The sequence below is a fragment of the Vipera berus genome (genome assembly GCF_964194415.1).
Source record: "Vipera berus genome assembly, chromosome: 1".
NCBI lineage: Eukaryota > Metazoa > Chordata > Lepidosauria > Squamata > Viperidae > Vipera > Vipera berus.
In genome coordinates this window covers 118524583-118537655 of record NC_138202.1, presented here as the reverse complement: position 1 = coordinate 118537655, position 13073 = coordinate 118524583, and the positions used below count along the sequence as shown (strand labels likewise).

The window sequence follows — 13073 nt, the reverse complement described above, 5'->3', positions numbered from 1 at the left end:
ACATAAATGTTACCTGTCTCTGAAAAGTAACATATTTGGAGAAAGAGAGAAATGCATTCATGTTATTAGATGGCTTACTTTTCTTCCTGCACTGAAAATCCATATAAAATAAGTATGAAGTAACCCTTCAAAGAGGAAGTACATACTTCGGGAAAATATGCACAATGAGTAAACAAAGAACTGGGACTCTGGCTGAGAATATCACACGATGAAAAGAATTTATGGAGTTTTTCAATAGGTAGAAATAGGTAGAAATTATCACAGCAAAATTCTTTTCCTCAGAGTTTTTCAAGTGGAAGAACCCTGTGGGTGGGGGTCAGGGGATGAAAGAGGCTTTCTTTCATACGTGTTCCACATTTTGGCTTCGAAGCCTTTAAAACAAACCATTTTTTTCTATTACAATCTCTCAAGTAGATGCAAAATCTAACCCTAACTCTAACCCCCAATTTTTCTATGCAGGTAGTCCTCAGTGTGCAACCATTTGCTTAATGACCATTCAGAATTACAATGGCACTGAAAATGTGACTTATGATCAGTTTTCACAGTTATGACAATTGCAGCATCCCTACAGTCACATGATCAAATACATGCAACCAGCATGTATTTACGATGATTGCAGCATCCTGGGATCTTGGAATTGTCATTTGCAACCTTCTTAGGGAACATCTGACAAGCAAGCAAAGTCAATAGAGGAAGCCAGATTTACTAAATGACCACTTGACTCAGTCAACAACTTTAGTGATTCACTTAACAACCATAGCAAAAAAGGTTGTAAAATGAGACATGAATCACTTAACAATTGTATTGCTTAGCAACAGAAATTTTGGGCTCAATTGTGATCTTAAGTTGAAGACTACCTGTAAGTACTTTCTCATAGAAAAAAAATGTTGGTGGGGGGGTTCCTTAAAATTAATTGTAATGCATCTTTAAAGAAAATTTTTAGACAAGGAAATACATCGTATTATCCAAATGAGCCTTGGGCTACAGTGATGAAAAGCGGAAAATAAATGTTTAGAATGACAAGCAAACTGCAAGGACCAAAGAAAGGCTCAGTATGCAAAGAAAAAAAGTTACTTCTAAAGCAGAGTAATTATTGCTTTCAATTTAGAAATGTTCATTATACTTCTTAGAATTTGGTGATGTAAGACAAAATTAGTTCCTTCTGTTTAGGGAACTAAAACAAGAGAGACAGTGATTTACCCAAGGCAGATAAATTAAATAATAGCTAAGCATAAAATTCAATTGAAGCATCTAAATCATCTAGTGCAGGGGTAGGCAACCTTGGCTCTTTTATGACTTGTGGACTTCAATACCCAGAAGTCCTGGTCCAGCCATGCTGACTCAGGAATTCTGGGAATTGAAGTCCACAAGTCATAAAAGAGCAAGGTTGCCTACCCCTGATCTAGTGATTACATGACAAGCAATTGGAGAAAAAAGGAATTCTTAGAACTTGAATCAGAATCAACACTTAACTACAATTTGAGACACTGCAACTTTAAATTACACAAGAACTCCTCCCCCCTCCCATTGGGATTATAAGAAGGATCTGATTGAGGAAATCCTGGGGAACAAGCAAATAGCAGAGAAAATACAGAAGGAAAGAAACTTGAGACACAGAGACGCCAAAAATGTACATGTAAGAAGGCAGCAAGTGTAAAAACTGAGCCAAGAAACAGAAATGACAGAATGCCCAAAGGGCACTGTTAAATATCTACGTAAACTCCTGTTATAAAATATTCATACCTTTAAGATATTCAATAAAACATCTCCTACAGAAAAATCCAAATAAGTATCTTGTAGACCAGGGGTCCCCAACCGCTGGTCCACGGACCAGTACCGGGCCATGGCATGCCAGCAACTGGTCCACACAAACAAGCAAAGCCCCATCTGTGGGATGCAGGCAACACACAAAACCACACACTCTCCGGTCCATGGAAAAACCTTTCTCCACAGAACTGGTCCCTGGTGCCCAAAAGGTTGGGGACCTCTGTTGTAGACCTTCTTTATACTACTGGTGGATTAAGCATCCAGGGCCATCAGTCCCGGTATAACTAGTGATCAACTAGTTCAAAACCAAATTGAAATAGAACTGTTTCATTTTTCTTGAGCAGAGATGGGGACATTTGGCCTGCAGGTCATTTAGATGTCAATTCTAACTGTCCTAAATCAGCACAGGCAATGAGCATGGTAAAGTATGATAGTCCAAGACGATCACTGACACACACAGTTGTATAGAATGCTTCTTATGCTAGTTGCCTTCTCTAACAAAAAGGCTTGTTCCTTACTTGCTCCCAGGAATTTAAACAAGTTTCTCCAAATTATTGCATTCTAATTCTTTTTTAACTATTTAAAAATGCTGATCAACAGTAACTGAAATATCTCTTATAATATAGAAATAAACCTATTGCAATAGATAATTCTTACAAGCTTGTACTGAACTAACCTAGTTGTTCCATTTGGTTTGAAAATGTGACTCACAATGTGTAAATTCTGCCTCTAACTACTCTAAGGAGTATCCCTGCACTGTGTTCTAAATGCAATCTATCCAGAATTTGAAGCTCTAAAAACGACAAGAAAAATGGGTGAAATTAACAAACTCTATTCATTTCAGATACATTTAGCTCCAAAACCACAACTAAAATTGATATTTTTTCCACTGTACTTTTAAAAAATCCGAACCCCTCTAGAAGTTATTTATATAAGCACTCTTCAGGAGTGGATGGACATAGAGAAGTAAACATACTAAACATTTTCCCAACTCCCATTTACATCTTTCAGCAACTCTATGCTAAAAGGAAATAGATAAAAATAGAAAACCCTTGCCAAAAAAAGGGTAACATTGAATTTTCCTTCCATAGAACATTAGCAGGCATGTGGGAGGCCCTAGAGGGAAAGGGCTGAGTGGATTGGGATTCCCTCCATAGTAGTGATAAGTACTCCAGATGTGGAGAATAAGTGATGTTTTCTCAGCACAACTATCTCTTCCAAAAGTCTTCATTATGTGGGAACTCATCTTGTGCAATTAGTACTCAACCAGGTTACCAATTGTAGATCTCATCATCTAAAACCATTCGTCCTTTGGTCACATATCTCGTAAAGGAGTGAGGCAAGGAAGTTACTTCTTCATTGAAGGAAAGTAATGACAATGGTCCCCTCTCCTAGGGAGGTACGTCTCGTGGGACTCAGAAGAAAGGCCTTCTCTGTGGTGCTCCCCCCCTTTGGAATAGCATCCCCATGGAAATTAGACTGGCTTCCACTTTGACACTCTTGCGCAAGGCTCTGAAAATCCAGTTTTGCCAATGGGCTTGGGGAACCCAGAGTGGGATGGAGTCCACCAAGTGGTTTGATTAATTGCTGTCCGCGGGGGAGGGTATTATTTGTAAATTGGGTTTTTACTTTTTATAAGCAGCTCAGAGTCACTGAGAATGAATGGGCAGCCATATAAATTCTCTAAATTAATAAACTGATAAAAAGAGAAAGAAAAGTTATCACCATGTCTTTCAAGAGCCCCCAACATGCAATACAGTCTGAAATATAATATACATTCAAGTAAATCCCTTGCCATTTATGGATTCTTGTTTTACATTATATCCTATTTATAAAATGCTGGCAGAGGGCATTGATCTCTATTATATGTAAAAGCCTTCCTGAACTGGGGGAATTTCCAGATGTGAGTGTACCAACTCTGGCTTTTCCATTGAGAACACCCCTGATAAGAAATCTAGTGGGAGTGATATGGAAATGAGATAAATAAGAAGTGTATTACATTATTAGGTATTGGAGAAAATTATGTAAAGGGAAAGGTTATTTAGCAATATGAAAATGAGAAATTTAAAACGTTTAATTTTAATATCAATGTAAAATTAAAGCTAGAAAAATATATCAGGTGTTTGATGTTTTAAAGATGAAATGTTAAAATATACTAAAGTATTGATAAATATAAGAAAACTATTAAATGACTGATGGCTAGCAATGAGAAGTATGTTAATTTAGATGTATTAAAGGAAAAAAGAGAGAGGATGTATTGGTTACAACAATTTGGAGATTTGTAATAATATGTATTTGTCTGAAATGGAAATATTGTAACCCAGACACCACCTTGCTTTTTAAAGATAATATTGTAATATTGGAAAATTAATAAAAAATGGGGAAAAAAGAAATCTAGTGGGAATTGAAGTCCATACACCTGGATGATGCCCACAGTTAGAGAAGACTGATCACAGCACACACAGGATTGTTATAAGAACAAGGATTAAAAGCTGTCATGGGATGGTTAACCAAGAGGGGCCTCCTTAGGGAAAGGACAGTGGTAGAGACGTAGAGAAGAATAAGTAAGTGCAGATGGACTTTTAAAAAACTTGCAAGAATAGGGGTTTTAGATGAAACCACACTGGCTTAATAAAAACCCAAGACTATTAGGCTTATTTTAACATTGCTTAATAAAAACACAAGCATAAATTTTATGGTAAAGACTGATGGGTTTATTCCAACATTGCTTTTCATACTGCTAAGCTTGTAAGCCGCCCTGAGTCTTCGGAGAAGGGCGGGATATAAATGGAATTAAAATAAATAAAATAAAATAACTCTCTTCCAAAGCTGTTGACATTCACCAAAAGTAAGAGAAAGGCCCTGCCCACTAGTTCACAACCCAGAAAGACACACACAAGAGACAGGGAGTGGAAAGGAAAGGAAGAGCAATATGCTGGCATTTATGTGTAATTTAAACTGGGCTGATCTTGGCTTCCAGACATTCTCCCTTGCAAAGCAACATGCGCCTCTTGTTCCTTCAGCTTAAAAATGAGTCCAGAACCACCAAAGTGTTACCATACTTCCAGTCCTAACTGTGCTTAGGATCTGATGTTCCTTCTGGCTGGTGGAGGAACCAGTCTCTTGAGCCACTACCCCCTTGTTGTGGTTTCCCCCCTCCTTCCTGGGAAGGAACACTTGGTGGCTCTTTTAGTTCAAACTAATTTCTCAGCAACAGATCCAAATAAAAACAGGGCAGATGTAGGAGGTTATCACAAGATTTTGAAAGCAAAGTTAAAAAAAGTATCAAAGGATACAATTCAGTTAAGCAGATAAGAACGTGGTTTTAAAAACTGGAAGGTGTATAGAAGATTTCTAGCAAGTAATTTACTCAAGGAGACAAAGAGAACAGATTATTCCTATCAGGGAAGGAGCTGCATTGTAAACAAAAAGGCAGAAATGATGATGCCAAAATGTCATTTGAAGAATTATCCTAGACTGACTCAGACCATTCTTTTCCCAAGGCAGGCAGGGACTGGGAAAGAATGTGATTCAAGAACAGGTCAGAGGGTGTATTTTAGGGTCACTGTCTGCACTAATTGCTATTCAGTAAGTTTTAAAAGGACGTGTGTGTGTGTGTGTGTGTGTGTGTGTGTGTGTGTACCTGGAACCTCAGCCAAGAGAGGGAGTGGTTGGAAAGAGGTAGCGTTGCAAAGTACTCCAGGCAGGCAAGAGGAAGAGGAAAGATTAAATATAAGAGGGATCCCAGCTACAGGAAAACGAGGCACCACACGGTTCCAAATTTCGGCAAAAAACCAGGGCAAGGAACAGCCCCCGGGAGTCCAGGCGACACACAAAGTAGCGCAGCCCCATACCATATGGCACTAACCTCACTGGCCTTCCCGCTGCAGCCAGTCCGCCATCCTTGCCCGTACTGTTAGCCGGTCAGGTCTTCAGACCAGGCCTTTTACAAACCCTCGCAGCAATTACGATTTTTAGAACAGATCGCCGCCGCGATGGCTCGACTGCTCGCAAGCGACCTCCCTCGTAACCGTCCCGTTTCCAAGACCCCCAACTCTTAACATTTGGGGGTGGTCTCGGCCTGCCCCCCCTTTTCACACGCGCTCACCGTACCTTCGGGCTCCTTCCCCCTTTTTTGCCCCCCCCCCTTATCCACCGGCCTCCACCCTCCCCCTACCTCTCCCGCCCAGAGCCTCCGGCAGCCCACCACCATTTTCTGCAAGCCGCAATTTCACCGCGCGGCTCCCCACCTTCTCGGGGGGGGGGCGTCCGCGGACGCCTTCTTACCAGGCTCCGCGATCCGGGGCCCGATGGAGGCTCCGACGATCCTCGCACTGTTTGCATATTCATGACGTTCGCAATCAAGGCCCAGGCTGGCCACGCCCGCTCTATTTCATATTCATGGCCGCGGTGACACCCAACCCCACGTGTCACAGCGAGGAGGTCAGAGTGCTTAGGGAAAGGCCGGGCTAGCGAGGGAGTCTCAGCTTCCGTTGGACGAGAACCCGTTGCCTGCCGCCTTATTAAGGAAAAAACTGGTCTACGAGAACGGCTGAAGGGTGGGGCTGTGCAAATGCGCCTCCCTTTTGTAACCTGAAGCGTATCTGCAAACATGATTCCCCGCCCGATAAGCATGGATGCTAATGAGCCTGTGATTTGCATTTGAAGTATGCGCAATAAATATGCGATGTTCATTCTGGCTTGTTGCGTTCTCCTGTAGTTATGACTAATGAGCAAAACTTTGAAAGCAAGTCCCTGCCCGCGCAAGCCTCCAACCCGCGCGGCTTTTCTTATTCGACAAGTACCAGTATGCATGCATGCATACATACATACATACATACATACATATAGATATAGATATAGATATAGATATAGATATAGATATAGATATAGATATAGATATAGATATAGATATATATCGACTGCGTAACTAATTTCCACTCTCCCCTACAACAGAAACGGAACAAGCAGTATTCTAACAGGCACCCCACCCACTCCAAAAAGGAAGGCGGTCCCTTGTTCCTTAAAGCCCCGCCCAGATACCGATGATCGCAACTCTGTGGGTGAGGCTCCTCCTGCTCTGGGATCTGAGACGTGAAGGTTTCGGATTGAAGAACGTAATTAATAACAGCCTGCCCGGGCAACTATTTTGGGATAGGGACTGGCTGGGACGCCACTCTTTCCTATTTTTTCTCTTTTAGGCTAAACCCCATATTCTCCAAAAGTAAAGTCCGCTGAACGGAATATGAGTTACTTTTGAGAAAGCCTGTCTACACAGTACATGTGCGCTGTTAACGTAGTCCCCGTACTATTAGCAGGGCCGCTGAACCACATTAAGCCCGTTGGGTTTTAGTACTTTGCGTTGCATGAACTCAGCCTCTGTTAACTAATTTTAGTAGTCAGCTTGCTGTGTGCCATCAGGTTGGTGTGGACTCAGTAGCCAGATTATCTCTGGTATGATATGTCCCCGATCTGGTCTACCAATAGTAGCTCCACTGAAGGAGAATATTTGTAGCTCAGTGTTGAAATGTGGGGTCCTTGGTGCTCTCAGCTTGTTTTCTTGTAGATGTTTCATTACCCAAATTAGATAACAACATCAATGGTAGAGTAGTAATGGGTACTGTTTGCTGTCAGTTTATATTCTGGTGACTAGCCTGTCTGTGTGGGTGGGGGCGGTCTTAGGGATTCTTTGGTTCGGCTGATCCATATAGTAGATCCATCAGTCTTGTACAGTAACTCAGTTCATCCATCTGCTAGTACCCCAGATTTATAGCTAGGTCTTTACACAATGTGTCCAAAGTATGATAACTTGAGCCTGATCATTTATGCCTTGAGTGAGAGTTTTGAATTGATTTGTTCTATAAGCCATTTCTTTATTTTCATAGCTTTCCATGCTATGCAAGCCCAAAGTTCTGCAGCCCCAAAGTTCAAAAACTTAAACACTCTTTCTGTCCCGCTTGTTCAAAATCCAACATGGGGAAACCATTGCTAGCCCAATTCTGATCTTTATATAGACACCTCCGGGCATCTGAGTAGCCTGCCCAAGGCCTTCCAAGTGTTAGTCTGTGGTATATTTCTGGATTGCTAGTTCCTTTACTGTTTTTAGTCCAAGAAAATTTTAAAAATGGCTGTTTCCTCCATTTGACTCAATGGGCAGTCTAAATTTCCTTACCCGCTAAATGCTGTTGTGTAGCACATTTTCTATATTTTCCATATTTTCAGTAATTTTAATATTTGATTCTCTCAGACATTTCTTCCATAAACTCTGCATATGTGCTGACTGGCACGCTTCCAGTTTGTGGTTTTGCAATTTATAGCCGATTCTTCCCTTTGTATCAACCCGATTTGCTCAAAATTCTGATGTCCCTATTTTCTGAATCAAAATTCAAGGCAATGCCTCCTTTATTGCTTTGCTAGCTTTCCAACTTCAATGGATTCTCTTCTGCCAGAGAATTTGCAATCCTTTGGGGAATCCATTCTGAAAAGTCCAGATTCCGACGGTGTTTCTTCCAAAGTGGATCTCCATCTTTACTTGTTCTTGAGCAACCTCTATTAGCAAATTCAGCTGACTGTTCCTTCAGGACTATATAACTCATGCTTAGTAAAATGGAGTCCAAATCTAGGGAGTCCAATGCATCCTCCACACACAAAAATGTATCTTCATCACTCAGTCTGGTCTATGTTCCAGCCTCCCCAGTCCTCTGCGAACATATTTGCTTCCTATTTGCCACCATAATCTGCCCTTTGCAACCTGAATCAAGATCAACAAAGTTTTTAAACATTGGAACAGTTGCTCCACTATCCTAGTTGTTTACCTGGATAGAGTTAAGTTGGCTGCCCTCTTTGGAGTCTCTAGCAGTAAAACATCTGAGGAAGATGTAATGTATTGGGATTGTTTTACTTGAACTGTACCATGTGTCTTTGAATGCTGTTTGAGATTGCTTAATCAGGGAGTTGGGTAACGGTCACTGGCTCCTCAGACAAGCAGTCTCCAGGACCACCATTGGTTGGCTCTAGGGCGGCAATACGCTCCTTCAAACCTATTGGCCGCCGCCTAGTGGCCAGCAGTATAAATAGCTGCATAGAAGCCTTGGTTAACAGTTCAGTTCCTGCATTCAGTAAAGCATGTTCCTGCCTGAACTCTCTCGCCTCGTCTCCTGCTTGCAACAAAGAAACCAGTACACAACAGAAGACATCACTTTCTTCATCCCAACAGGTGTCATTTCCTGTCCTTTAGGGTGGTAGTCCTGCCTTTTTCATCTTGTCTATTTTGCCTTCCTTTCAGAAAATAAGCCTCCCTCTTGGCTCATTCTCCCTAATTCTCATTTGCATCTCTGAAGCATTGGGGGTGGGGTTAGGGGAGGACTTTTCCCGCTTGGGTCAAAATGCCCTCAGATGTGATCTCCATTTTTCTCTAGCCTAGAAATTAGAGGCTTCGGAGAATGTCATTGTTTCCACTAGGTATTCCTGCTCATGTATTTTGGGTATTATAATCTTGATTATTGCTTGTTTCAGTACAATAAAACACAATGGCAGAGACAAAAGAATCTAGAACATCATCACCATTTTTAAAATCATGTATATTGCAGATTTTAATTATAACAGTAAAAGCAAATGCAAACTAAACTCAGTGAGAAGGAAAAATACAATAAAAAGTGCAAAGAAAGAAAATGAAAAAGAACATAAAAAAGGAAAGAAAAGTAATACATAAAGAAGTGACTTCCGGTCCTCGTCACAAGAAATATAAACAAATTGGATGTGGTGGAATATAGTCTGGATTCCCAGGAGGGAGGGAGGGACTGCACTCCAGAGGGCCAAATACTGTAAAGCTTAGATAGTTTGGTAGAGAGTTAAAAGGCTCTTCCCTAGCAATTCTCAAAGTATATCTTTAATTATGCAAGTAGCTGCTTTATCTTGGCAAGATTTCTGTATATAGATGAAGAATAAAGGAAATTGCTCAGAGGTAATTATACATATCTTTCTTGGTTCTTGAGGACTGACATTTGATACATCTTCACTACCTATAAGGTTACAAACAAACATCTTTTCTTCCCGTAATCTATCACTTCTCTATATGCAAATCCATAAATCCTCAACATTTTAGTCCCAGGATCAGCAAAAACTCCATACATTTTATTAGAACTTCACAGAAACATGTCTTTTATTAGCCCTGGTCAAACAAATCCAAGTGTATATTCCCTCCTTATACTTCTAATAATCTTTAATTCATCCAGATGTTATCATAGGATTTGATTTCTCTATTTTTTTTCTTTCTATCTTTGAGACTTTAGTAAATCTCTTTTTTGCAAATCTGTTGAAAAATCATTGTCTAGATCAGGGGTGTCAAACTCGCCATGTCACGTGATGTGTTGCGACATATTGTGACTTTTTTCCCCCTTGTCAGAGCTGGGGTGGGTGCGGCTTCTGCATGATGCATCCAACCCATGGGCTGGGAGTTTGACATCCCTGGTCTAGATCATTCTCTTGGTGTATGGCCTGCTCAGTTCAGAGATTTGCCTCTTTGTCTGAGGAGATGCTCGCATTCTTAAAGAGGTCATTCTTTCAGTCAGATACACAATAGAGCCAATAGTCTTTGTATGGTAAGCTTTCTTTAATTTGACCTAAACCACTGTCTTCATTCTCTCATACAAACACATTGCTACTTACATATTCAGAGTTATGCAGATAGGCTTTCCCATTTTTGCCTTATCAGGCTTGTTGCTCCTTATCTGCAGAAATGTTTTGTGTTTCCAGGACTTGCCATAATTCAAGAGTTTCTAAAAACATTACACAATAATCCTACTCTTCCCAAATCTAATCTATGAAGATAAAAAGGTCTGGGATGTGTTGTCTTTTGGAATCTGTTTCTTTGCCCCTTGCAGGACAGGGCAGGGCAGGGCAACCCATCAAACTAAAACCATCTTAGCTGTCTGTCTTGCTTCTCTATGTTTACTCCAGGGATACTTATACTCTCTTCTGTAATTCTTTACTCTGGATTATTCAGCTGCTTGCAGCTTGCAGCTTGGAAGTTAATATGGGCCTGTAACATTCTGAGAGATTTTGGATTGGAAGCCATTGTTAGAGAAGTGCTCCTGAACCCAAGCAGAGTAGTAGAAAAATACAGAGTAATTAAGCAGCAGAACTTCCATAAAAAGAATAAAGTCAGTTCATAGTATGGCTGTCTTGGATTTGAGTCTATCATTGGATACTAATAAATGTTCATTATCTTTGTAGTAAAATGATAGAAAAGCCTTACTCCTATCTCAGCTATACCTTGAAGAGTAAGAAGCACGGGTCCTTTGTTCTTTAAAACACAAGAGATTCATTTCATTAACAATAGGTGAGCAAGAAGCACAGGGACAAAAATAATAATAAAAATTGCAGTGGTTGACATGGGCTGATAATAATAGATCAGGGTCTCAGAGCCTTATCTATTATTATCATCCCATGTCAATCCACTGCAAAATAATGATTATTTCCCTGAGATTATGAACTATAATCTGCCACACCAGTTCAATGCAGGTTAGTGGGTAGATGTTTCTGAATTTCCCAGTCTACGGCTGATAGGTAGTGACTGGCCCAAAGACACCCAGTTGGTTTCTATGCCTCAGAAAATTAGAAGCTGGGTCTTCAGGATCCAAGGCTATCATTGTCATAACTACACCACAGTTGCTCTCTCCCCTTATCTTGCTGCTTACTTCAGTTGACAAAACAGCTCATAGAAGCAAGAGATGAAGCAATCTCCAACACCTACTCTATGGTGTTATATTCTTCTAGGGATAAAACATTAATTATTCATATTTTCAGGACAGTGCTATAGAAACAGGTGGGGAAATGTCTTATTTAGTTCAGTTATATGCTTATTTCTAGCTGTGTTTGTATACAATCACAGCCTTAATTGTTGTGTTGGGAAAGTAATACATTCCATCGTTCTCCCACATTGCACATGCTGGCAAGTGCTACTCTCAGTAGTACAACAGCTGCTGAACCAAATTACCTTCCCTGATATATATTTTTTAAATGTCTTATTTTCTTGTATTTTTGTTTTGTTACTGTGTAAATTAGTTACAGAAGATAACTGAAAGAGATCTAAGAAGCAGGAATCTACTGCTCTTTAATTCACATTTCTGAAACCAATCATTGCTTGGCTTTCAGTCTCATCTGCCTGAAAAATACCGTTTATCCGTTGCTGTTGAAAATAATTTTCTCCCTTTCCTTTCCTTGTCATGTATTCTTATCAGCCCATTGTTCCCTCTGGAAGGGTATAAAAGATTAGGGCTGTGCAACACTTCAAATTCAGAGAAAAAATAGTTCAGAGTTCCCACGAGTCCATATATAGTATCTGTCTGCAGCTGTTTAAACCAAGTACATTTTACCTGGCATTGTATTGCAGCTGCAGAAAGCAGTCTTTGATCCCAGGAAAAGGTACACCTACTTTAAGGAGCTACTGACAAGTGACACCCTGCTTTATCACAGAATCCTTGATGTAGACAGCCTCACAACATGCTATTGAAGACCCTAAGGGTCTTGGCCATATTTCAGTATTCTTATGGACGCTACTGAAATGCACATTTAGGATTCTGTGGGCTTTACCCACATTAAATCATGAAGCAAACGATGACAGCTGGACCTTGGAGGGTCTTGGACATTCCTCCAGACTGTGAGGAGGGATGATATGTAGGAAAGCACATGGTTTGGAAACTAAATTACGTATGATAAAAATGGACCCTGTATGTTGTTAATATTGTAAAAGGCTTGATGTTACAAGGATGAAAAGACATCCTCCTCTATAAATTGCAAAGCAGTTTGGAGAATGTACATATTATATGTTTGTAAAGATTATGATTTTAGACATGCACTACAGTTGTGAACTGTTATTACATATGACAAACTGGCAGCTATATTTTCAAAATATGCTGTGAGCAGCAGAGAAAAACACATGGCTAATTGCCTTCTTTTTGTATGCAATACGAAGATGCTATGTATTTAAGAAGCCATAATACTGTATAAATGTGGCCACCAGATGGAGACGTAACACCTTAAAATGGGTTTTTAAACTTTGTCAGACCACAGATGCTATTAGTTGGAGGGGGGAGGTTGGAATTCCTGGAAACCCTAGTCAAGAGGCCAAGTTCTAGTGATGGAAAGTTGGCTGGGTCTGAGTAAATTATTATTTTTTCTGAGTCTCTCATAGAATCCCAGTAAGTTCTCACAGAACCCATTTTGAGGAACCCTTCCTTAAAGGAGTGCCTCAGTCAGGCTCTACTCTTGGTGATTTCATAGGCAGATGTGTCTGTGATGTTTTC

At 40.4% G+C, this 13073-nt stretch overlaps 1 protein-coding gene across 6 annotated transcripts in view; it reads right to left on the bottom strand.

The window, feature by feature from the left end:
- Positions 1–6173, bottom strand: part of TNKS1BP1 (tankyrase 1 binding protein 1) — a 52214-nt gene extending 46041 nt beyond the window's left edge. For all 6 annotated transcript variants that reach the window (XM_081316607.1, XM_081316608.1, XM_081316606.1 and 3 more), the window contains exon 1: positions 6055–6173. In XM_081316607.1, the coding sequence (XP_081172733.1) occupies positions 6055–6117 (63 nt within the window). In that variant the 5' untranslated portion in view covers positions 6118–6173. The remainder of the gene's footprint in view (positions 1–6054) is intronic.
- Positions 6174–13073: the final 6900 nt, after the last annotated feature.